General features: G+C 41.8%; 1 protein-coding gene across 1 annotated transcript in view; it reads right to left on the bottom strand.

The window, feature by feature from the left end:
- The window catches only part of LOC106607584 (serine/threonine-protein phosphatase 2A 56 kDa regulatory subunit), a 158,114-nt gene that overhangs the window by 89,217 nt on the left and 42,094 nt on the right, over nt 1-26,803 (bottom strand). The window contains exon 2 of the mRNA XM_014204662.2: nt 8,305-8,501. Within this exon, the coding sequence (XP_014060137.1) occupies nt 8,305-8,501 (197 nt within the window). The remainder of the gene's footprint in view (nt 1-8,304; nt 8,502-26,803) is intronic.

Genomic DNA, 26,803 nt, shown 5'->3' with positions numbered 1-26,803 from the left:
AAAAGTTTGATTACCTTTGTCGTCTTCGTCAGAATGCACTCCCAGGACTGCTACTTCAATAACAAATGTTGGTTTGGTCCAAAATAATCCATCGTTATATCCAAATAGCGGCGTTTTGTTCGTGCGTTCAAGACACTATCCGAAGTGTAAATAAGGGTCACGAGCATGGCGCAATTCGTGACAAAAGATTTCTAAATATTCCATTACCGTACTTCGAAACATGTCAACCACTGTTTAAAATACATTTTTATGCCATTTTTCTCGTAAAAAAGCGATAATATTCCGACCGGGAATCTGCATTTAGGTAAAAAGACGAAAGAAAACAAAGCATTCGGTCGACGTGGGCACGAGCCTGAGTCTCACAGTACTGTAACCAGCCACAACCCAAACGCGCTACTTTTTTTTCAACCAGCGCCTGCAAAGCCACGATTCAGCTTTTTGCCGCCTTCTGAGAGCCCATGGGAGCCGTAGGAAGTGTCATGTAACAGCAGAGATCCTCTGTAATGGATAGAGAAAATCAAGAAGGGCAAGAAATTGTCAGACAGGCCACATCCTGCATAGAATTTTCTCAGGTTTTGGCCTGCCAAATGAGTTCTGTTATACTCACAGACACCATTAAAACAGTTTTAGAAATTTTAGGGTGTTTTCTATCCATATCTAATAAGTATATGCATATTCTAGTTACTGGGTAGGAGTAGTAACCAGATTAAATCGGGTACGTTTTTTATCCGGCGGTGTAAATACTGCCCCCTAGCCCTAAGAGGTTAAAATGCTGTAAAATAGTCATATGTTTGAAAAATGGAAGTTTTCGGATTTTAGAGGAGTTTGTATTTCGCGCCACGCCCATCATTGGATATTGGAGCAGGTGTTCCGCTAGCGGAACGTCTAGATGTAAGAGGTTAAAGGCACAGTCAACTTAGTGTTTGTAAACTTCTGACCCACTGGACTTGTGACACAGTGAATTCTAAATGAAATAATCTGTCTGTAAACAATTGTTGGAAAAATGACTTGTGTCATGCAAAGTAGATGTCCTAACCGACTTGCCAAAACTATAGTTTGTTAACCTGTTGACGGTAGGGGGCAGTATTGACACGGCTGGATAAAAAACGTACCCGATTTAATCTGGTTACTACTCCTGCCCAGTAACTAGAATATGCATATAATTATTGGCTTTGGATAGAAAACACTCCAAAGTTTCTAAAACTGTTTGAATGGTGACTGAGTATAACAGAACTCAAATGACAGGTCAAAACCTGAGAGATTCCTTTACAGGAAGTGGCCTGTCTGACCATTTATTGTCTTTCTTTGACATCTCTTTCAAAAACTTAGGATCTCTGCGGTAACGTGACACTTCCCACGGCTCCAATAGGCTCAGAGCCCGGGAAAAACCTGAATGTCGTCATTCCAGCCCCAGGCTGAAACACATTATCGCCTTTCTCAAGTGGCCGATCAAGGGACTGTGGGCTTAGGCGCGTGCACTGGCCACCCCCGTCTTTGTGTTTTTTCCTCTGTTTGCCGAAAAGGAGATTCCCGGTCGGAATATTCATCAAAGGTTAGTGCTGCATTTAGCTGTCTTCCGGGTTTTTGTGACATTATATGCTAGCTTGAAAAATGGGTGTCTGATTATTTCTGGCTGGGTACTCTGCTGACATAATCTAATGTTTTGCTTTCGTTGTAAAGCCTTTTTGAAATCGGACAGTGTGGTTAGATTAACGAGAGTCTTGTCTTTAAATAGCTGTAAAGTAGTCATATGTTTGAGAAATTGAAGTAATAGGATTTTTAAGGTATTTGAAAATCGCGCCACTGGATTACACTGGCTGTTGCGTAGGTGGGACGAATTCGTCCCGCCTAGCCCAGAGAGGTTAACAAGAAATTTGTGGAGTGGTTGAAAAACGAGTTAATGACTCCAACCTAAGTGTATGTAAACTTCCCACTTCAACTGTACACACACACACGTTTTATTAAAACTGTTATGACGATTGTATTTTCATGACGGTCTTCATCCATAATTGGCGACTACACGGTTATACAGAAATCGTCACAGCCATAGCCATCAGCACCCGAGAATGCTCAAGACAGACAATTCAACCTATCCCTCACAAAAAAGCGTCAGTCAGTCCCCTTGGCTCCGACAGCTAAGGATGTGTTGATCAGTGGTGTAGTGGAGGTTAGAGGTCTACCGATTAATCGGAATGGCCGATTAATTAGGGCCGATTTCAGGTTTTCATAACAATCGGTAATCGGTATTTTTGGCCACCGATTTGCCGATTGAAAAAAAAATGTATGTTTTTTTTAAACCTTTATTTAACTAGGCAAGTCAGTTAAAAAACACATATATAAACACACAAACACACATATATTTTCAATGACGGCCTAGGAACGATGGGTTAACTGCCTTGTTCAGGGGCAGAACGACAGATTTTTACCTTGTCAGCTTGGGGATGCAACCTTACGTTAACTAGCCCAACGCTCTAACCACCTGCTTTACGTTGCCAAGGTAAGTTGCTTGCTAGCATTAAACTTATATTATAAAAAAAACAATCAATCAATCATAAACACTAGTTGATAATATGATGATATTACTAGTTTTCTAGCCTGTCCTGCTTTGCATATAATCGATGTGGTGCACATTCGCGAAAAAGGACCGTCTTTGCTCCGACGTGTACCTAACCATAAACATCAATGCCTTTCTTAAAATCAATACACAAGTATATATTTCTAAACCTGCATATTTAGTTAATATTGCCTGCTAACATGACTTTCTTTTAACTAGGGAAAATGTGTCACTTCTCTTGCAAACAGAGTCAGAGTATATGCAGCAATTTGGGCCGCCTGGCTTGTTGCGAACTGTGAAGACTATTTCTTCCTAACAAAGACAGCAGACTTCGCCAAACGGGGATGATTTAACAAAAGCACATTTGCGAAAAAAAAGCACAATCGTTGCACGACTGTACCTAACTTTAAACATCAATACCTTTCTTAAAATCAATACACAGAAGTATATATTTTTAAACCTGCATATTTAGCTAAAAGAAATCCAGGTTAGCAGGCAATATTAACCAGGTGAAATTGTGTCAGTTCTCTTGTGTTCGTTGCACGCAGAATCAGGGTATACAGAATCTGTCTCGTTGCGAACTAATATGCCAGAATTTTACGGAACTATGAAATAACATTGTAGGTTGTGCGATGTAACAGGAATATTTAGACTTATGGATGCCACCCGTTAGATAAAATACGGAACGGTTCCGTATGTCACTGAAAGAATAATGTTTGAGATGATAGGTCATTAATATGGTCAAATCCGGAAACTAAGGTTTATTATATTATAGTTAATATATAGTTATGATTTGTTATATAGTTATGATTTGATATTTGATAGAACAGTCTGACTGAGCGGTGGTAGGCAGCAGCAGGCTCGTAATAGTCAAAGGTATATGGTTTAGAGAGAAATAGTCGACGCGTCATAATTCCTGTAATAACTTGCGGCTGAACTTGAAAGGGGTTCCTTTGTTATTTTACCGTTCATGTCTTCCATAGAGAATGTCTTGATCTACTTCAAATAAGGTCTGTGTTTTGTGCTTAAACCGCCTCGGCGTTTTGATACCCGTGTAAATCTCACTAGGTAACGTTTGTCAACATATTTTCATAAATCCACTCAACAAAAAAATGTTTCTTCGCTTATATTGATCAGAGTTATATCCTATGGATATCTACACAGTTATACAATTGGTTTAGGCTTACACCACCTTGCCAAACACAGACCTTATTTTAAGTTAATCTAAAAATATCCTATGGAATAAATGAAGGAACCGCTTTTCAGATTTTGATTCTTACCATGCCGATTATTAAAATAGGATTTCCTGCATATAGAAATTACAGTTTTTGTTTTCAGCATTCATCACAGGTAACTTAAACTCTATTTTTATTATTCAAACAGTTGAGAGTATTTGTCTCCTAAGCAGACTCTTCAGTATCGTTGTCACTTCAGAGCTGTGTGTGTATGTATGTATGTATGTATGTGTGTATGTGTGTATGTGTGTATGTGTGTATGTATGTATATATATATATATATATATATATATATATATATATATATATATATATATATATATATATAGTGGCAGACCTCTTCAAAGTTAGGAGCGTTTGTCACAAATTAAGTGGGAAACTGTCACCAAAGTCAGCCCAGAATGAAAGTTCTTTCGAACATGACAGTACCTGTGTGTTTGTTTCACTGTCCTGGTCCACCCAGGCCACAGGTAAGGTCAAGGATAGCAGGGTTCGGTACACAAATCTGGTTCTCGGTAGGTCCAGGTCTAAACGCCAACAGGTAAGTCCAAAACAGTCCAGCTCGTACACGGTAAATCCAGCCAATGTAGATTGTCTCTTTCTCTATGGTTCATAGATCCTTCCCGCCCTCTCTCTCTCTTCCTGGTTTTTCTTGACCTTTTATCTGTGGGTCGGCTCCACCTTCTGAGGGTTCCCCTTGCTTCTGGGAATTGTAGTTTTGGCCGTCGGCCATTTTGTGATCTGTAGTTCTGATCGGGGTGGCCATTTTAGTGATCGGGCAGAGCCCGTTAATTAGTTCTGCCCTCACATATCTGCCATTTATCACTCGACCCCCTTCTTTGCCACAATATATAGATATAGCTCAAAAAAATAAAGGGAACACAAACAACACATCCTAGATCTGAATGAAAGAAATAATCTTAAATACTTTTTTCTTTACATAGTTGAATGTGCTGACAACAAAAATCACACAAAAATAATCAATGGAAATCCAATTTATCAACCCATGGAGGTCTGAATTTGGAGTCACACTCAAAATTAAAGTGGAAAACCACACTACAGGCTGATCCAACTTTGATGTAATGTCCTTAAAACAAGTCAAAATGAGGCTCAGTAGTGTGTGTGGCCTCCACAGCCCTGTATGACCTCCCTACAACGCCTGGGCATGCTCCTGATGAGGTGGCGGATGGTCTCCTGAGGGATCTCCTCCCAGACCTGGACTAAAGCATCCGCCAACTCCTGGACAGTCTGTGGTGCAACGTGGCGTTGGTGGATGGAGCGAGACATGATGTCCCAGATGTGCTCAATTGGATTCAGGTCTGGGGAACGGGCGGGCCAGTCCATAGCATCAATGCCTTCCTCTTGCAGGAACTGCTGACACACTCCAGCCACATGAGGTCTAGCATTGTCTTGCATTAGGAGGAACCCAGGGCCAACCACACCAGCATATGGTCTCACAAGGGTTCTGAGGATCTCATCTCGGTACCTAATGGCAGTCAGGCTACCTCTGGCGAGCACATGGAGCACCTGCCACCCCACACCATGACTGACCCACCGCCAAACCGGTCATGCTGGAGGATGTTGCAGGCAGCAGAACGTTCTCCACGGCGTCTCCAGACTCTGTCACGTCTGTCACATGTGCTCAGTGTGAACCTGCTTTCATCTGTGAAGAGCACAGGGCGCCGGCGGCGAATTTGCCAATCTTGGTGTTCTCTGGCAAATGCCAAACGTCCTGCACGGTGTTGGGCTGTAAGCACAACCCCCACCTGTGGACGCCGGGACCTCATACCACCCTCACGGAGTCTGTTTCTGACCGTTTGAGCAGACACATGCACATTTGTGGCCTGCTGGAGGTCATTTTGCAGGGCTCTGGCCTGCTCCTCCTTGCCCAAAGGCGGAGGTAGCGGTCCTGCTGCTGGGTTGTTGCCCTCCTACGGCCTCCTCCACGTCTCCTGATGTACTGGCCTGTCTCCTGGTAGCGCCTCCATGCTCTGGACACTACACTGACAGACACAGCAAACCTTCTTGCCACAGCTCGCATTTATGTGCCATCCTGGATGAGCTGCACTACCTGAGCCACTTGTGTGGGTTGTAGACTCCGTCTCATGCTACCACTAGAGTGAAAGCACCGCCAGCATTCAAAAGTGACCAAAACATCAGCCAGGAAGCATAGGAACTGAGAAGTGGTCTGTGGTCCCCACCTGCAGAACCACTCCTTTATTGGGGGTGTCTTGCTAATTGCCTATAATTTCCACCTATGTCTATCCCATTTGCACAACAGCATGTGAAATGTATTGTCAATCAGTGTTGCTTCCTAAGTGGACAGTTTGATTTCACAGAAGTGTGATTGACTTGGAGTTACATTGTGTTGTTTAAGTGTTCCCTTTATTTTTTTGAGCAGTGTATACACATATCAAAAAAATCATAATAATAATCGGCATCGGCTTGTTTGGTCCTCCAATGATCTGTATCAGCGTTAAAAAATCATAATCGGTCGACCTCTAGTGGAGGGTAAACGCAAGTAAACACAGTTTACCCCATTTTTTTTTGTTGATACAGTTTACCCACCCTTTGCAGGGAAAATGCATTGAAAGTATTGGGAGCGTTACTTTTTTCATTGCAACCGCCAATCAGAGTTTACCCACCTATTTCTTTTTACCACCAAGTCACTGGTGCTGATGATAACCCATCCATGTGTGTAATGAGCAGTACCCTTGGAATAGCTGCCAAGTGAGTTATGGCACACCGTATCCGTGGCGCTGATGTTCTAAATGCTGTGTGAGTCACTGTAAAGTTGTAGGAGGCTGCGAGGCATCTGAGTGTTCCAGAATGCCTACATACTACAGGAAGAGACAGTGCTACTCCACCATGCGCCACAGTTTAACAGGATGCTTCCCCTTACGCAGACACATTATATTAACCATGAAAGAAACTTACGCAACCAACTGAACACTACATTTGGCCATCTCTCACTGGTACAGTCATAGGCATGCCCTGGCCTGTCAGCAAAATAATCAAACTCCATGTGCTCCATCTACCAGGCCTGTTAAAACAAACTGAAAAGGTAGTCTAGTTTTTGGTTGTTTTTTTAGACCAGCCATTTTGGATTGGTGATAAACACCAACGTGAGGAAAACAATGGGAGGATTGGAAACATCTAGCCATACTTGCCTCGCTGGTGAGCGGCAAAACAAATACCTCCAATTCATATGCTGATGAGTCTAACTGGCAGTGGAGATGTGCCTTGCCATGAGAAGAGATACACAGTTCTAGCACTAAGTGGAAACATCCATTTATCCAACATTTGTTGTTTAATTAATAACTGGTTGGGATGGTAACTGCTATCCCACACTACTCTGGAATGGGGAGATAATATTCACACGTCTATAAATCTATCATCACAATGTCATTTTTCGTCACTAAGTACTACCTCTACCATCAAATTCTAGCCTGTGAATAACAAGTGCAGAACCTGTTCTCTGTAACATTAGAATAGGTAAACATGCTAATGTGGCTGCCTGTGGCAATGATACACACTAAATGTAGGCTTGATCTTTCAAGATAGCAATTTCAGACAGAAAACCCCATAAAAAGACAACACCTGGGCTGAGAAAAAGAACTCTAATCTTGTGACAACTGATGTGTCCTCTCCTTCAGTGTCGAACTAAGCATGTAACTGTTGACAGTCATTGATCTAAAACAATTACTCTGTCTGACACACCTCTCAAATGTGATGTATCAAGATCAATTAATAAACTCAAAGAAACTACTTAGGCCCCTCACGTCTACAGAGTAAAGCAGTGGAACTGACTGAGGGCGTGTGGGCCGTCCTTCACAGTCTGGTCTGGCAGCGTGGCTAGCGGTGAGAGTTATGACAAGGGCAAAGGGATGAGCAAGGTGATTAAGAGGTCTGGGTAATCTTTGTGTCTCACTGGAGCTGAAGGTGTGTGACGGCTTTAAGGAGAGCTGCCTCTCTCCCAGGTTGCTCAGAGCATAGCGACAGTGCACAGCACGCAACAAAGTCATATCTTAAGGCCCTTTCATTTCACATCTCTAAGAATGAGAGCTGCTCCTATTCAAGAACTACTTCCTACTCTTTAGGTTGAAAAACTTGGGTGAATCAGTCCTTTTTCTTTCTAAGAACAATGGCAATCGTTCAAGCCCTGATTTAAAATTGAATGTCATGTTTTCAATTACCACTTTCTCTACTTTTTAGTGGCATTCTTTGCAGGATAAAGGTTCTTCCACATCCTATCAAATCTCTCAATCTTGCGTAATCAAACTCATATGCCAGGGACAATGTGCTTATTTGTTTCAGAGAAGTCAAGCAGGACTGGGTGATGTAGTGTTTTCTGTACCGGAACGAACCGCTGTGTCCTGGTTTGGATATTTTCTACACATTGCCCTTTTCCAGCAACTACGGAGAATGAGTAAATAGGCCAGCACCGTACAGCTAGTCCTGGCACAGCTCTGCTAAATAGTGTGAAAAGGGAATTAGTGTAAAGACCCCACTCACCATATTAGAGATCTCTGGATAGGCCGTCTCTACCAGGACACCCCTGTTGGTGGAGACATAGTCCACCAGCTCGTTGAGCGTGGCCCGCTTAATCTCCTTGCTCTTCAGGTCGGTGACCGAGTCCATGAAGTCAAACAACATGCAGCACTGCTGCAGCTTCTGGGTGAACAACTCCTGCTGCTCCGTGGAGGGCGCATCTGGAACCAAAGATGAGATGGAAACAACATTTAGATTTAAGGTTGTAACAATTCACCGATATGCATCGGTTCCCGGTTCAAATGTTGAAGATATGAGTGCGTCGGTCCGTGGTGCCCCAAACCGATCCAAATGTAGCACGCATTGGTCAGAAAATCTGGTCAAACGTTACAAATCGGCGGTTCACATTTTTTCGAAAAACACCTCTAATCTTGTGACAACTGATGTGTCCTCTCTGTCAGTGTCTAACTAAGCATGTAACTGTTGACAGTCATTGATATAAAAGTCATTTTGCATGCAGAACAACCCCAGGCAGAACAACCCTAGTCAAACTTAACTGTGCGCAGCTTCATGTGCTGACCCAAGAGAGGTCTATTCACAATATTGCACATCTGCGCTGTAATATCAGCCTTCAAATGCTTGTAAAATGGCTTGCAAAATATTAGGTATTATTAGTTGAGTGACAACCAATGTAATTTGCTAGGTTATCATTATCAAATGACCTGTTGAAAATGTTGTTTTACAGAATAAAAGTAAGCTACAAGAGATAACACTGATCTGGCTATACCTGCTGAACTTACAATAGAAGTTAGTCTTAAGTACAGTGCATTCGGAAAGTATTCAGACCCCTTGACTTTCCACATTTTGTTACGTTACAGCCTTATTCCAAAATTGATTAAATCTTTTTCCTCCCACTCAAACTTCACACAGCACGCCATAACGACAAAGCAAAAACAGAAATACCTTATTTAAATACGTTTTCAGACCCTTTGCTATGAGACTCGAAATTGAGCTCATGTGCATCCTGTTTCCATTGATCATCCTTGAGATGTTTCTACAACTTGGAGTCCACCTGTGGTAAGTTCAATTGACTGGACATGATTTGGAAAGGCACACACCTGTCTATATAAGGTCCCACAGTTGACAGTGCACGTCAGAGCAAAAACCAAACCATGAGGTCAAAAGAATTGTCCATAGAGCTCCGAGACAGGATTGCGTCGAGGCACAGATCTGGGGAAGGCTACCAAAAACATTTCTGCAGCATTGAAGGTCCCCAAGAACACAGTGGCCTCCATCACTCTTAAATGGAAGAAGTTATTAACCACCAAGACTCTTCTTAGAGCTGGCCGCCCTGCACATCTGAGAAAATCGGGGGAGAAGTGCCTTGGCCAGGGAGGTGACCAAGAACCCAATGGCCACTCTGACAGAGCTTCAGCTTTCATCTGTGAAGATGGTAGAACCGTCCAGAAGTTGAACCATCTATGCAGCACTCTACCAATCAGGCGTTTATGGTAGAGTGGCCAGAGGGAAGCCACTCCTCAGTAAAAGACACCTGACAGTCTGCTTGGAGCTTGCCAAAAGGCACCTTAGGATTCTCAGAACACGAAAACAAGATTCTCTAGTCTGATGAAACCAAGATTGAACACTTTGGCCTTAATGCCAAGCGTAACGTCTGGAGGAAATATGGCACTATACCTACGGTGAAGCATGGTGGTGGCAGCATCATGCTGAGGGGACATTTTTCAGCGGCAGGGACTGGGAGACTAGTCAGGATCGAAGGAAAGCTGAACGGAGCAAAGTACAGAGAGAGATCCTTGATGAAAACCTACTCCAGACGGATAAAGGTTCACCTTACAACAGGTCAACAACAATTACCACACAGCCAAGACAATGCAGGAGTGGCTTTGAGACAAGTCTCAATGTTCTTGAGTGGTCCAGCCAGAGCCCAGACTTTAACGCGATCGAACATCTCTGGGAGAGACCTGAAAATAGCTGTGCAGCGATGCTCCCCATCCAAACTGACAGAGCTTGAGAAGATCTGCAGAGAAGAAAGGGAGAAACTCCCCAAACACAGGTGTGCCAAGCTTGTAGCGTCATACCCAAGAAGACTCAAGGATGTAAACGCTGCCAAAGGTGCTTCAACAAAGTACTGAGTATTTCCGTTTTTTTATTTGTAATAAATTAGCAAAAACGTCTAAAAACCTTTTTTTGCTTTGTCATTATGGGGTAGTGTGTTGATTGGTGGGGGGGGGGGGGGGGGGACGATACATTTTAGAGTAAGGCTGTAACTTAACAAAATGTTGAAAAAGTCAAGGTGTCTGAAAACTTTCCGAATGCATTGTACATAGAGTAGCCAGCCATGGACTGTGCCCCTGCAGTCACAGTCATGTGAAATCCATAGATTAAGGACTTATATATTTATTTAAATTGGCTGATTTCCTTCTATGCACTGTAACTCAGTGAAATCTTTGAAATTGTAGCATGTTGTGTTTATATTTTTGTTCAGTATAGTTTATCAACATAAGCACAGCAATGTGCACAAGGCAGTAGGCTACGCGCAAATGTTTTTTTCCCATAATGCAATTAGCGGGGAACACTGTTGTCGAAAGGGCATCGCACATACAAGAGGTTTCATGTGATTTCCGTACAAAATTTAGAAAGAGAGGAGATCTAATATACTACTTTGAAGCAAGGTAAGAAATGTCTCATATGTATTAAACGTTCAGGTGCCTCCAGCTCATTGCAAAGTGATGTGTGATGCGCTGATGAAGCCTGCCTTCCGTTTCCTTTTGAGATGCTGCAGGAGCAGCAGCTCTCACGCTGTCTGACAGAGTTTCCGCTCAAAGGCTCTGTATGCATGTGATAAGATACATAACTTGTTCCCAAGAATAGGCTAAAAAGCATTATTTGGCAATGGGATTTTTTCTTCTCCCCAACAACTGGCCGGCACCATTTTATTTATCAGCTTTTTAAAATAATTCAGACCAAAAAACGGAAACCCTGACAGGCATATTTCCTAACTGAGTTGAATGGCTTTTATAAGAGAAAACTCAGTGTGAATCAACAACATTGTAGTTACTGCACAATACTAACCAGAACAATTTTTTTTCTCCAAAACATGCATCCTGTGTGCAACGTACTGCAAAAAATGTGGCAAAGCAAAACATTTTTGTCCTGAATACAAAGTGTTATGTTTGGGGCAAATCCAATACAACACATTACTGAGTACAACTCTCCATACTTTCAAGCATAGTGGTGGCTGCATCACGTTATGGGTATGCCTCTAATCGTTAAGGACTGGGGAGTTTTTCTGGATAAAAAAGAAAACTGAAAGGAGCTAAGCACAGGCAAAATCCTAGAAGATTTCAGCAGGACAAAAACCTAAAACACAAGGCCAAATCTACACTGGAGTTACTTACCAAGAAGACAATGAATGTTCCCGAGTGGCCAAGCTACAGTTTTGTTTTAAATCTGCTTGAAAATCTATGGCAAGAACTGAAAATGGTTCTCTAACAATGATCAACAACCAATTTGACAGAAGTTGAAGAATTTTTTTAATAATAAAATGGCCAAATGTTGCGCAATCCATGTGTGAAAAGCTTAGACTTATCCAGAAAGACTCACTGCCAAAGATGTTTCTAAGGTGTTGACTCAGCGGGTTGAATACTTTTCAAGATAGTGTTTTAATTTTTCATAAATGTTTTACAAATGTTAGAATTTCTTCCACTTTGTCAATAGAGTATGTTGTGTAGATTGTTGACAAAGAAATGACAATTAAACCCATTTTAATCCAACTTTGTAACAACAAAATGTGTAAAAAGTCATGGGGTGTGAATACTTTGTGAATGTAATGTTTATCATTCACTCTCACACAGAGAGAGAAAGAGGAGTCAGCTCAGAGAGGCCCTGCCCAGGAGCTCCATCAGCAGCAGATTTTAATTTACAATGGAAAATGAATGTGTTTATTTAACAAATGTAAGTGCATCCAATCGTATCGATTCGTTCCTCTAATAAACTGGAATCGCACCAAAATGTTTCAAACTAAACTTATCGTTCCTGTATTGTATCGGAGCCAATGTACGTAGATGCGTACCAAATAGGCCTAGTCTTGAAAGGGAAAGAGGCACATCCCTATTTAGTGTACATTCTCATTTGGCTTAAAGCTAGAATCCTTAACAAACAAAGCAGCTTCCCTGCCTCGGTTTTGTTAAAAAGCTGAGTGACGGGCCTGGAGAAATGTAACCACTCAAAATTATAGACAGAGCTATGGATGCATGGATCCATGACATCAACATTAGCGTTTTAACCATGTTTTGAGGCTATACAGTGTTTATTTACATTGTTTGCAAACATTGGAGTAAAACAAGCTCATATTTTGCGTTCTGATGGGTTATGACAGTTGAACTAAGCTCATGGGGCATTTATAAGTTATAGTCTTTGAGAAGTCCAAAAATGTATACGTTGCAACTAAGGATTCTAGCTTTAAACAATTGCATGGTAAAACTGTACAACCATTAGGCTTGGATGGTATACCATATATGGGGGTATTTGGAAATAGCCACAGGATGCTTCTTCAATACCGCCAACACTTGAAATTTGAATATTTGTAGCTACTTTAAGTAAATACCTGCAGTCAACTTGTGCAATACGTTAGGAGATAAAGAACATTGCTTTCTTCATTTCACCCGTCACATAATTTTCATTATGAATCTTACTGGTGGTCCCTAGTCACGTGGTGTTTTTTTACAATTACACAATGACGAGAGACCAGAGCCTTGTGAGTCACTCACTGTTATGCAGCGCGCACCAGATGATCTAGTTACAGTATGGAATTCACAACTAAATATTAGCCAGTTACAATTCTTATAACTATTAAATTAACTGTCTAAAATGTGCTAAATGCTCTGCAGTTATGCATTTGGCTTGCTAATTTAGTAGCTAGTTAGCTATCTAGCTAATTGGTTAGCTTCTTCCAAAATCAGGTGCTTAGCAACAACAGAGAATCCCCTCCTGGATCAACAGCCTTGCTGTAATATTTGTTTTGTGTGTGCGCAGCAAACTGTTAGCAGCATTTGAGTTACTTATATAAAACTTTAAGAGCTGGGATGTCTGTCCTGCAAATATTTTAGGTCAGAGACTGTATAAAAATGTTCGCAATGCAGTCTTTAGCATTGTTTATGGGATTTTACATGTACTTGTCAGCATTGCTAACCTTCGGATTACAGAGAATCAGTGGGGATACATTTTTTAGATTTTTTTTTTAAAAACCCCTTGTGTTCAGTGCCAGTATTACCAAATATCCCAGTACGGCACAAGGTCGATATGAAGGTATGACAATCTGGATACCACCCAAGCTTAACAACCATTGCATGGCATTGGTGTCAACAAAAGCTTGCCTGGTTAGTCGCCTAAACAAGATTACCTACAAAATGTGCAGTTAACTTCCAAGGCAGCCTAACTGAATGCAACTTGGAAAATACCCATCATGACTTAAGTAAAAAAACGTATCCAAAATTCATAGGCAAATTGCTATGGTGGATGTCAATACTGATTGAAACAAAGTTAACAGTATACAGAGGCTTCAATCCACATCCTCAGTGCAAGGCCAAACAGACATTTGCTGAATGATGAAAAGTTTATAGGTAATGGCAAGGTCTTGATGAAGTTGATACTGTGCTGCTGACATGCATTGTGACAAGGTACAGTACACTGTGATAAAATAGTTGCAGTTGAGAGTTTAGCTAATGGAGGGGGGAAAATCCTAATGGAACCTTTTAGAAGGTTTCAGTAAAGTAAACACCTCGGATCATAATAGGCCTACTGCTTACACAGCCTGTGAAAACTGAGAAGTGAGGACTATAATTTACATTAAACACAAGCAAGGACCCAGAGATACAATTTTTAAATCACATCTAAACTCATGGTAGTAGGAAAGTCAGTGTTGTTCCAATCGACAGGCTTTCCATATACAACTCAATATACGTACTTTGGCCATGCATAGGGCTGTGGCGGTCATGACATTTTGTTAGATGGTAATTGTCATGCAAATGACTGCCAGTCAAACGGAAACTGACCATTAATTAACATAAACATGTTTAGCGAGCCTTTGGAACATCTACATTTTAATAAGTCAAATAAATCCATGTCAGATGGCCAACACAATCAAATAAATGTATTCATTTGTAACAGGCCTATAAAGCTGGGAATGTCTTAGAAAGCAAAACATAAGAGCTGCATGATAAAATTCTATATTGCTGACTTGGAAAAAGTCTGGATCCTTGCGCTTCCAGTGGAGACAGAGCGATAATTGCATTGCTGCTATGCTTGTGTAGCAAGAAAGTGAGCGGATATCTAATCAATGGAAAATGGAATTCAAATGGCAGAATTAAAAGTCAACTCCCATCACTATTTGTCCTCGTCTTTCAGATTTTTCACATTCAAATCATGATGGTTTTTAGAAAGTGATGAGGGACAATAGAGAGCTGAGTAGCAGGCCGCTAGTAAGGGCCATTAGCAAGTTTTGTAGTCTACCCATCAGCACAGTTTTGCATTGAGATTTCAGCTCTCGATTTGACTGCAGTCATGACTAGTGACTACCGGTGTGGCGGTAATACAGTCACCGCAACAGCCCTAGCCATGCAGAGCCAAGACACAGCCCAATCACTCTAGGCCTTTATCAGAACGCCATTTATGGATTAGACAGTGAGTGTGTGCAGGGTTATTAGAGCTGTCAAACCTGACTCCGGCCAGGCTATAAACAGCACTTTGGCAGATGCCCAGAAACACAATGACAGAACAGTACAACGTAGGGCTAGCCTAGCCTAGCAGCAGGGCTATGTCTCTTAACTCATACCGGGAGGAAGCAGCCTTGATTTATGGCCACTTACAAACCCAACACCTAAAGGTTAAGAGGTTGTGCAAACGCAGACTCCTATGTAAACCGCATGTCATCTCAAATCAAGTGTATCAGCTACAGAAGACATGTGAGTGGTGAATGATGGGGGGGGGGGTAGTACCCTCCCCACCACCTGATCTGACAGGCTTAACACCAATCTGAAAAATCAGGGCTACCCAAAGCTCTAACTCTTCCCAAGGAAGTTCACTACATGGCCAAAAGTATATGTGCTCGTCAAACATCTCATTCCAAAATCATAGGCATTAATATGGAGTTGGCCCCCCCCGTTGCTGCTATAACAGCCTCCACTCTTCTGGGAAGGCTTTCCATTAGATGTTGGAACATTGCTGCGAGGACATGCTTCCATTCATCCACAAGAGCATTAGCGAGGTCGGGCACTGATGTTGGGCGATTACGCCTGGCTCACAGTCGGCGTTCCAATTCATCTCAAAAGTGTTCGATGGGTTTGAGGTCAGGGCTGTGTGTTGCCCAGTCAAATTGTTCCATACCGATCTTGACAAACCATTTCTGTATAGACCTCCCTTTGTGCATGGGGGCATTGTCATGCTGAAACAGGAAAGGGCCTTCCCCAAATTGTTGCCACAAAGCTGAAAGCACAGAATCATCTAGAATGCCATTGTATGCTGTAGCGTTAAGATTTCCATTCACTGGAACTGAGGGGCCTAGATCGAACCATAAAAAACAGCCCCAGACAATTATTCTTCCTCCACCAAACTTTACAGCTGGCACTATGCATTCGGGCAGGTAGCGTTCTCCTGGCATCTGACAAACCCAGATTCGTCCGTCCGACTGCAGATGGTGAAGCGTGATTCTTCACTCCAGAGAACGCATTTCCACTGCTCCAGAGTCCAATGGTGGCGAGCTTTACACCACTCCACCATGGCATTGTGCATGGTGATCTTAGGCTTGTGTGCAGCTGCTCGGCCATGGAAGCCCATTTCATGAAGCTCTCAACGAACAGTTCTTGTGCTGACGCTGCTTCCAGAAGCAGTTTGCAACGTGGTATTGAGTGTTACAACCGAGGACAGACAATTTTTAAATGCTACGCACTTCAGCACTTAGCATTCCCGTTCTGTGAGCTTGTGAGGCCTACCAATTTGCGGCTGAGCCGTTGTTGCTCACTTTAGAATAACAGCACTTATAGTTGACCGGGGCAGCTCTAGCAGTGCATAAAACTTTTGACAAACTGACTTGTTGGTAAGGTGGCATCCTATGACGTTGCCACGTTGAAAGTCACTGAGCTCTTCTGTACGGGCCATTCTACTGCCAATGTTTGTCTATGGAGATTGCATGGCGGTGTGCTCAATTTTATACACCTGTCAGCAATGGCTGAAATAGCCGAATCCTCTAATTTGAAAGGCTGTCCACATACTTTGTATGTGTATATGTTTGTTCTAGTTCTAGATTCTGAGATGTCCATACTTTGTGTTTCAAAGCAATGATGTAGTAGAGTAATGAATAGTGACACTGCCACGTTGAGAACATGCTCAACTCATTCAGGCCTGTTAGTGACGGGCTGGCTGAACCACATAGCGTGCAGTCTGTATGGACAGATAGCATTCCCGACTTTGTTGTGGATGATGGGCTCGATCAGAGCGAGCGAGAAAGCGAGGCAGACACTACTGATGAACATGATGCCTGTCATAACGGAAACAGCCCTTCGTCTGGAAAGTCTTCCTTTTTCCACCCCAGGCAAAATCTCTCTTTCAGATGGCTATTAAGCTATCATTACATTTTCCTTACATGCTGAAATGTGCTTGTATCAAAACTGAAGTGCACAAAGGAAAAAAATCACTTGTGACAACTGACCCCTGGATATTGTACTACCTATAATTCCATGTCACACTTGAGTTCATATAAAACAATCCCTTTAGTTGACAGAAACATGAGGGTTGGCAATTTACTTTTACCAAAACTGGTTAGGTAACAAAGCAATCTCAGGCACTAACAAAGAAAAAATAATAGCTAGGTCTAGGCCTATAGCTTCTCTCTATGACCAAAATCGAACAGGTGAATGTCTTGTTTTAACTCAAAATAGCATTGTGTTCACTGTTGAAACTGTTCTGTTGTCATTTTAAAGGCATTTTTTTTAAAGGGAGGGCTGAAAACAGGCACATACTACCATAACATGGACTTGTGTATAAGGCCTTGCCAACGGCTCGTTAAAACATTAACTATGCTGGCTGCAGTCATGCACAAGACTCCATCAACAGAGCATTTTCCTTTCATTTCTGATGCTCACACAGGAGACATGAAATCCTTCATCCTCCTGTCCACAAGGGAAAGTGTTGATTTCATGACTTTGACTTCCGATTGCAGATTTCTCCAATACTGCAGAAAGACATCAAGGGTGGCTATTTTTGTATTAAAAACTACCTGGAATGTCGAGACAGGCAAACTGTTTATTTTTCTTCCAAATAGTACAAGCATTAGGGTCTGAATCTGAAAAGCATCCTTTTCTATAAACCCACTTCCACCATGTGTCTTCATGTTCCTCAATTAGCGTGTCCTTACTGTGAAGGCCTAGATGGATTCTCATGTACATTACAAAGGACAAGCTGTTCCTAGATGCACACCTCGCCTCCCAGATCTGTGCTCTGCTCTGGCCATTTTCTTCTCAGCTCTGTCTGTACTGTACACAGCAAATGTGTCAAAGTGTTTCACACATGGCACACACAGCTGGCATGTGACTAACTGAAACCCTCACACTGCCAATTCACCAAGACCTTTTCTAGTACAGTGCCGATGAATGCAGTTGATTAATGTGTGTATTGCTGTGTGTGTGCGTATATTAACACACACACACACACACACACCTCGGGTTGGGTTAAATGCGGAAGACACATTTCAGTTGAAGGCATTCAGTTGTATAACTGACTAGGTATCCCCTTTCATATACATACATAATTTTCACATGACAACTCTAACACACACACACACACACACACACACACACACACACACACACACATTAAATCCACTGCTGGAGGGTTAGAGTTGGTACAAGCGAGGAGGTTTACCATGATGCCACAGAGACAGCGAGATGGGGGCAGTTTCTCATTGAGAGGTGACACATTTCTGAATTATGTCTCCCAAACAGACATGGCCTGAAACAGAGGCCGGGGCACAGAGGAAATGCACAGGCGGCAGCACCAAAACGTTCCACAGGAATTCCTTCCGAGTTTCGCAACTAGTAAAAATGTGCCCGTTGGCGAGAAGAGACAGAGGTGTGACGCATCAGAACAGGGTTGGGCCGGTTGGCTGTTGCTGTGCAGACAAAGGGAGGTGGGGCGCATCATTAGCAGGCTATCTGTAGGACTGCATTTGTTCCAGTTCAATCAAAATCACTGGAGACAAACTTTAGCCGAATGCATGCTAACTACATGGAATCAGAATGTGGAGTCTGTTACATCTCGCTATGAGAGAAGCTCAGGAAAGGGGAGGCTCACCTGACATTAAGGCTATTGCACAGATGAGGCATTTTGGTTTGTCGTGCCTTGCTGAATGACTCCAAGGTCTTGTCACATCATCAACGGCAGGTAGCCTAGTGGTTAGAGCGTTGGGCCAGTAACCGAAAGGTTGCTCGATCGAATCCCTGAGCTGACAAGGTAAAAATCTGTCGTTCTGCTACTGTTCCCCGGTAGGCCATCATTGTAAATAAGAATTTGTTCTTAACTGACTTGCCTTGTTAAATAAAGGTTCAATTAGAAAAATATATATATATCGCATAATTCTGTGCTTCAACACACAGAGTGGCCATGAGAGGATTGGGTTCTAAACTCTAGAAGGTCCTGTCAGAAACCAAACTGGAACAGGCAGGCAGGCAAAGGCCTGTTCCAGAGTGGATTGGACCATCATGCATCAGGCGTGATTGTGTTGTGGGTTAGCGGGTCTTACATAAGAGCCATTCTCCCCCGTCTTTCTCTTTTCCTGCATAGCGGGGATCCTTATCCTGTGCTGCTGCTCACACCTCACATTCCTCCTCTGTGAGCAATGGTAAGAGTCTGCTGCAAGTTATAGTTAAGGGCCTGTCTCGGCTTCTTCTCTTAGGGGAGGGGAGCTTTGGATTCCAGCCTTTATGTGGTGGGTGGGGTAACTGCTGCTGCCTGGTGGTTTTGATCCTTATGTTGTCAACAGCACCCTGTAAGCATTAGATGAAGGAGTGCATTCCCTGGCCAACACACTGGGGAAACAAGAGTTAATCGAATCCAAACCCCAGCCCCCCTGAGCACCTCTGGCATAGTGTGATCTAGGTGCACTTAGAGAGGAACTAGAGTTCCCTACTCCTTGGCTTCTCCTTGTGCATCTCTAGGTGTGTTCGACTTACTTCCTCTAGCTGCACCGTCCCACCTTGACATGGCCAACAGAGAGACTACACAGTAAAACATTGAAACAATTTTTTTTCCATACATGATATCAGAGCTCAAGGTCTCCGCTTCATAGTGCAGTATTGGTTTTGTCTGACAATGGTTCTGAACTTGAACCACGCTCGCGACTAGAAGTTTGCCCCATCCTCTCCCGCAAATTGGGCAACTTTTGCAAATGTTTTGTGAGGGAAATGCGGTAAATAAAGAGGACTTAATGTATTTTGAAAGACGAGACGTTGAGTATTATAACAAATAAGGATGCACGATATATCGGTGAACATATCGGAATCGGCTGATATCAGCTAAAAATTGCAACATCGGTATCGGGCCGATGTCTAGTTTAACGCCGATGTGCAAAACCGATGTCAAAGCTGACGTGCATGCCTATATGACGTAGGTGTAGGTACAAGCCGTAATGACATCCACGCAAAGTTTTGCGCTACACGTGCAACACAGCATTCCTAACCTAGCCCACAATGTCTGCTGTGTGGATCTAGCAGTCAACAAGTCCAGCAGTCATTTGAAAGAGTAAGAACATTTATGCGAGACAACTCAAAGGCGAAATCCATTAACTTCCCTGGGCTAGCGTCCCACCCTAGTCAACAGCCAGTGGAATCACGTGGCGCAAAATACAAACACCTCAAAAATGCTATAACTTCAATTTCTCAAACGTATGACTATTTTACACCATTTTAAAGACAAGACTCTCGTTAATCTAACCACATTGTCCGAGTTCAAAAATGCTTTACAGCGAAAGCAAAACATTAGATTATGTCAGGAGAGTACCCTGCAAAAAATAATCACACAGCCATTTTCAAAGCAAGCATATATGTCACAAAAACCCAAACCACAGCTAAATGCAGCACTAACCTTTGATGATCTTCATCAGATGACACTCCTAGGACATTATGTTATACAATACATGCATGTTTTGTTCAATCAAGTTCATATTTATATCAAAAAACAGCTTTTTACATTACCATGTGATGTTCAGAACTAGCATACCCACCGCAAACTTCCGGTGAATTTACTAAGTTACTCATGATAAACGTTCACAAAATACATAACAATTATTTTAAGAATTATAGATACAGAACTCCTTTATGCAATTGCGGTGTCAGATTTTAAAATAGCTTTTTGGCGAAAGCACATTTTGCAATATTCTGAGTACATAGCCTGGCCATCACGGCTAGCTATTTTGACACCCACCAAGTTTGGGACAAACGAAACTCAGAATTACTATTAGAAAAATTGGATTACCCTTGCTGTTCTTCGTCAGAATGCACTCCCAGGACTTCTACTTCAACAACAAATGCTGTTTTGGTTCCAAATAATCACTACTTATATTCAAATAGCTCTGTTTTGTTCGTGCGTTCAGGTCACTATCCGAAGGGTGACGCGAGAGCGCATTTCGTGACAAAAAAAATTCAAAATATTCCATTACCGTACTTAGAAGCATGTGAAACGCTGTTTAAAATCAATTTTTATGCTATTTTTCTCGTAAAATAGCGATAATATTCCAACCGGCAAATTGAGAATTCTCATGAACGCGCATCTCCAGTGTCACTGTCCCCAGGCTGACCACTCACAAATTCTCCTGCCGTTCTTTGCCCAGAGACAGCAGACACCCCATTCCACTTTCTGGCGGCTTTAGAGAGCCAATGGAAGCCTTAGAAAGTGTCACGTTACAGCACAGATGCTGTATTTTCGATAGAGATGCAACAGAAGGACAACAAATTGTCAGACAGGGCACTTCCTGTATGGAATCTTCTGAGGTTTTGGCCTGCCATATGAGTTCTGTTATACTCACAGACACCATTCAAACAGTTTTAGAAACTGTAGTGTTTTCTATCCAAATCTACTAATTATATGCATATTCTAGTTTCTGGGCAAGAGTAGTAACCAGATTAAATCGGGTACGTTTTTCATCCGGCCGTGCAAATACTGCCCCCTAGCCCCAACAGGTTAAAGCCAAAACAATTTAATTCATTGCCCTTGACAATCAACTGTTCTCTGTCATGGCTGATGTTGGCTTTCGCCGACAGGACGAGCACCGGTACACACTACCAAGTGCTCTATTTTTCAGATGTTGCCCTACCGGAGTAACCCAGTAATAGCGCACTGCTATTAGCTTCACGACATACATACCATGGAACGCCGTTTGGGTCTTTTTCATGTCAAAAAAGATACAGCAGCACTGTCAAAGCTGTACCAAAAATGTCTGCAAACAAGCAAACACCAGCCACAAACAATGTGTTTACAATACCGCATCGCTAATAAGGCATCATTTGTTTGACCGCAACTTCTGGGGTAGCTTGCTTTAGCGTGGTACATAAGCTACCACCAATAAAACCAGCCTGAAAATGAAGACCAGTAGAAACTGCAGTCATATTCATTATTCTTTGCAATGATTTACGAATCCTTGTAAGTATTACCTACGTAGCCACTTGTTGTTCACCTATTGAAGTTGAACTTCAGTTCATGAAAATAAGTAGCTAGCCAGCTACTTAACCCTGTTGCCCAAAGCTAATGTTATAAGCAGCCAGCTAGCAGTCATCTGGCTAGTGAGGCTCGACCGGATCGTGTTGTGAAGCTAGCCACAATAATGATTAGGCACAATAGTGGAATTTGCGGTTTGCCTTCAAAATTAAAGTATGTCATTGACAGTGATGCAAATTAATACAAATAATAGAATTATGCCATACTTTTATTTTAAAGGCTAACTGCAAAGTCCACTATTGTGGCAAATCCTTATTACGGCTAGCTTCAGATAGATGGGTCCGACCACCATTAAATCAAATACAAACTGTTTTATAAATTAGGCTTATTTTAGATGACACCTAGCTATATAGTTAGCTAGCTAACTGAAACAGATTGTTTGCATCCATAAGCTAGCTCACTTTTTTTTTTATATGACCAGCACTGTAGGTGCGCGAGACAACTTTACCAGCATCATAGCATACGTATCGATGAATCGTTGTGACATGAAATACATGCGATTGATTACACTATGTGTAATAACTACGTAAAAAATGTATGAACACGTTAAATTATTATGTGATGTGCCGTCATATTCAGGTCCTGATTGGTCAACAAGCTTATTTGACATGTCAAATAGTGTTATCTACTGGTCATTGTTTTATTTTTTGACACGCAAAGACCCAAACGGCGTTCCATCGAAATCCTGGTTGAGAATGAAACGACTGGTAATGTGGACATATGTAAATGCCAGCAAAATAACTTTTTGGTCAGTGTCTGTGTGTGTGTGTGTGTAACCTTTATTTAACTAGGCAAGTCGGTTAAGAACAAATTCTTATTTACAATGATGGCCTACCCTGGCCAAACTCGGACGAAGCTGGGTTTTGACGAACTCCCAATCACGGCCGGATGTGATACAGCCTGGATTCGAACCAGGGACTGTAGTGATGCCATGCCTTAGACCGTTGCGTCCATGTATGTTAGCTATTTAACTGTACTAGAATGCCTAAAAGGCCGCTAAAATGTAAAAAAAAATGTTAAAGGAAAATATTGGATATCGGTATAGGCCAAAAATGTAATATCGGTGCATCACTAATAATAAATACTGCTTTTGTCATACAAGCAAGCCAAACCCGTTAGTCCAAATGTGCACTTCACATTTCCATATCCCAAAAATCATGTAATATACAGTGCCAACGTTTAGGAAGACTATGCTTGATGTACAGTTACAAGATGACATCTGAAAGCACTAGCGACTATTCTATGCACACCAAAATTACAATATGCTTCTCTGAATTGCCTTGTGAAAGTCTAAGATCATATTTTGTAACTTAGATAGCCATGTTGGCAATAGAACATGCTTTCAAATGATGCCGACCTGACCAGACTGCATTTTACATTGGACCGTTTTTGGAATGTGTAAAGAACAGCAATTGTGTGAAGGCGGGGATGCAGGGCTGCATTCCAAAGAAAATAACTACAACTCTGCTTGCTCTAGTTCTTCATCGGCACAGCTAAGAGAGCTCAAATGTAGAACTTATAGTTGAAGACTCTTCTTTGAGTCATAAAGCGCATTGAATTTACATGGGAACTGTGCCCACTTTGGAGGTGTGAGGCCACTTGGAGAGACCAGTTAGATTTCTTACTCAAACCACTGTAATATTTGTCTTATGTTGTACCTACCTACCCCATATTTCCTCGAAATATTATTATCATGTTACTTAATGTACACAGAGTATTTTCAGATTTCGTTATGGATAAATGACTGCGGCGGAAACACCGCCCGACCATCTTCACAGCGGATAGACCGCCATAGGTTTTCCTTCAGGGGAAATGTCTACCTTGTTATTGTAGAGCAAAAAGGGTAGCCTTAAATTGCTTGCGGTTAAAAGTAACATATTGCCTAGAAGTTGGAATGATACTGTAATCTCGTTATCAGATTAGCAATGAGCAATAGTAATGTCACCGACATTGGCAGTTTCCCTGCTGTATTTGAGAGTGAGTGGAATAATGTCAAAGTGGAAGAAGAATCTAAAAAGAAATTTAAAAAAGATCTTGAATTTATCATAAATGAAACACTAAGTGAGCTCCAAAAGTGAAATGTTTTGTTGGTGTTTTGGCTATGTACACCAGCACTTTGGATTTGAAATGATACAATGACTATGAAGGTTCAAGTGCAGACAGTCAGCTTTAATTTGACGGTATTTTCATCCATATCGGGTGAATCGCTTAGAAATTAAAGCACATTTTGTAGATAGTCTCTCTCCCATATGCTTAGCTCCATCCCATTTCTTTTCATCCTGAAAAACTCCCCAGTCGTTGCCGATGTCAAGCATACCCATACCATGATACAGCCACCACCATGCCTGAAAATAAAGAGGCAGTTACTCAGTGATGTGTTGGAAAGTATATTCCTTTGAAGTGATTTTTTTGCAGTACTACTTTTAGTGCCTTGTTGCATACAATGCGTGTTTTGGAATATTTTTTATTCTGTATATTTTGGTTCTTTAAGGTCATTATTGTGGAGTCAGTACAATGTTGTTGATCCATCCTCAGTTTTCTCCCATCAGTCATCGAACTCTGTAGCTGTTTAAAAATCACCAATGGTGACATCCATAACACCATGCCCAAACCAGACGCACGCAAATTGATTTTGTCCCCCCCACACCAAACGCGATCACAACACACAGGTTGAAATATCAAAAACAAACTCTGAACCAATTATATTAATTTGGGGACAGGTTGAAAAGCACTAAACATTTATGGCAATTTATCTAGCTAGCTTGAAGTTGCTAGCTAATTTGTCCTATTTAGCTTGCTTGCTGTTGCTACCTAATTTGTCCTGGGATATAAACATTGAGTTGTTATTTTACCTGAATTGCACAAGGTCCTCTACTCTGACAATTAATCCACACATAAAACGGTCAACCGAATAATTTCTAGCCATCTCTCCTCCTTCCAAGCTTTTTCTTCTTTGGACTTTATATTGCGATTGGCATCTAATTTTCATAATAAGGTGTATTACCACAACGACCGACCGACCTCAGTTCGCTTTACAAACACCCACGTGGGTATAACCAATGAGGAGATGGCACGTGGGTATATGCTGCTATAAACCAATGACGAGATAGGAGAGGCAGGACTTGCACCGAGTCACCGTCACAAATAGAACATACTTTATTTTTGCGCTTAGCAACCCAGACGCTCGTTGGCGCAGTGTGGGTAAAATGATTGAATAACGTGTGTGTAAATGTATTTTACAACGCTCATGCACACGACGCGAGCGGTGTGGTCAGGATGAAAGTGTTTCCTTTCTGTCTTGCAGCTCAGTTCAGAAGGACGACAGTATCTTTGATGTGTCTGGGTGGTTTAATACATCATAATTATTAACTTGGCCATGCTTGAAGATATATTCAATGTCTGGTTTATTGTTACACATGTACCAAATCACTACCCTTCCCTGGTCTTTGTAGCCGAATCTGTGCTTTAAATTCAATACTTGACTGAGGAACCTTTCATATGTTGGATGTTTGAAGTACAGAGATGAGGTAGTCATTCAAAAATCATGTCAACCCCTATTACTTCAGAGTTCATGTAACTTCCGTGATTTATTAAGTAACATTTTAATTCTGAACTAATTTAGGCTTGCCTAAAGAAAGGGGGTGAATACTAATGCAGACTATATTTCCGTTATATTTTTATTCATTTGTAAAATGTTCTTTTCACTTGGACATTAATAGAGCATTTTGTGTTGCTCAATTACCAAAAATTACCAAAAACCACCAATTCAATCTATTTCAAATCACACCTAACGCAACAAAATGTGAAAAAAGGCACTATAATAGATGAACAGGTTAACGCCAATTAGCTGATGTTCCCATTGTGACTAATTGATTAGTGTGCACTACATCCAGTTTACAGTTTAGTCATTTAGCAGACGCTCTTATCCAGAGCGACTTACAGTAGTGAATACATACATTTCATTTCATGCATTTGTTTTGTAACAGACCTTTGCATAGTTTATGGCATGTAGAGATCCTATTGGCTAATCGATCTCACTCACTGTCATTTCATAACCACACACACAGTAAATCAGACCTATTGAGAAAGACAAAGAGTTTGTGAAAAAGTGATACTCTAGAGAAGGAGAGAGTACGCACATGGAGAGAGAATGAGTGTCTGCTTACGTACAGTAAAGTATGCGTGTGTCTCTATTTGTTTATCTCTGAAGCGAGAGGCATGTTAAACTCTGTTTTCAGTGAGCCAGGACAGGTCTGGGAGACAGTCAGAAACTGATGGTGGAGGAGCCCCAGGATTAAAGGCCTTAAGCTCTTTAGCATCTCTCAGTAATGGCAACATGACCTGGGCTCAGGATGAAGAGAGGAGTCAATCTCCACCTACACGACTACAGCTCCCACTGCAATCTAGATAATGGCCTTTTCTCATTCAGAACCCATAGCCATACACAAGATGAGAAGGTCTCAAAAAGACAGAAAAACATCCATGCAGTGAATGACAGGCTTTTTTAGGGAATTTTAATGAGAGCAAACACATTGGCCATGTCCGAATACCCACACTTACGTTCTAAATAGTAGGCATTTTGGATACGCAAAAACATAACGTCTTAAATTACCGTAATTTCCGGACTATTGAGCGCACCTGAATATAAGCCGCACCCACTGAATTACATTTTTTTTAAACATGAATAAGCCGCACATGTCTATAAGCCGCAGGTGCCTACCGGTACATTGAAACAAATGAA

This window comes from Salmo salar, chromosome ssa06 (genome assembly GCF_905237065.1).
Source record: "Salmo salar chromosome ssa06, Ssal_v3.1, whole genome shotgun sequence".
NCBI lineage: Eukaryota > Metazoa > Chordata > Actinopteri > Salmoniformes > Salmonidae > Salmo > Salmo salar.
Note: the sequence above shows the minus strand (reverse complement) of the source record. Positions and strands in the feature narration are given on the sequence as shown.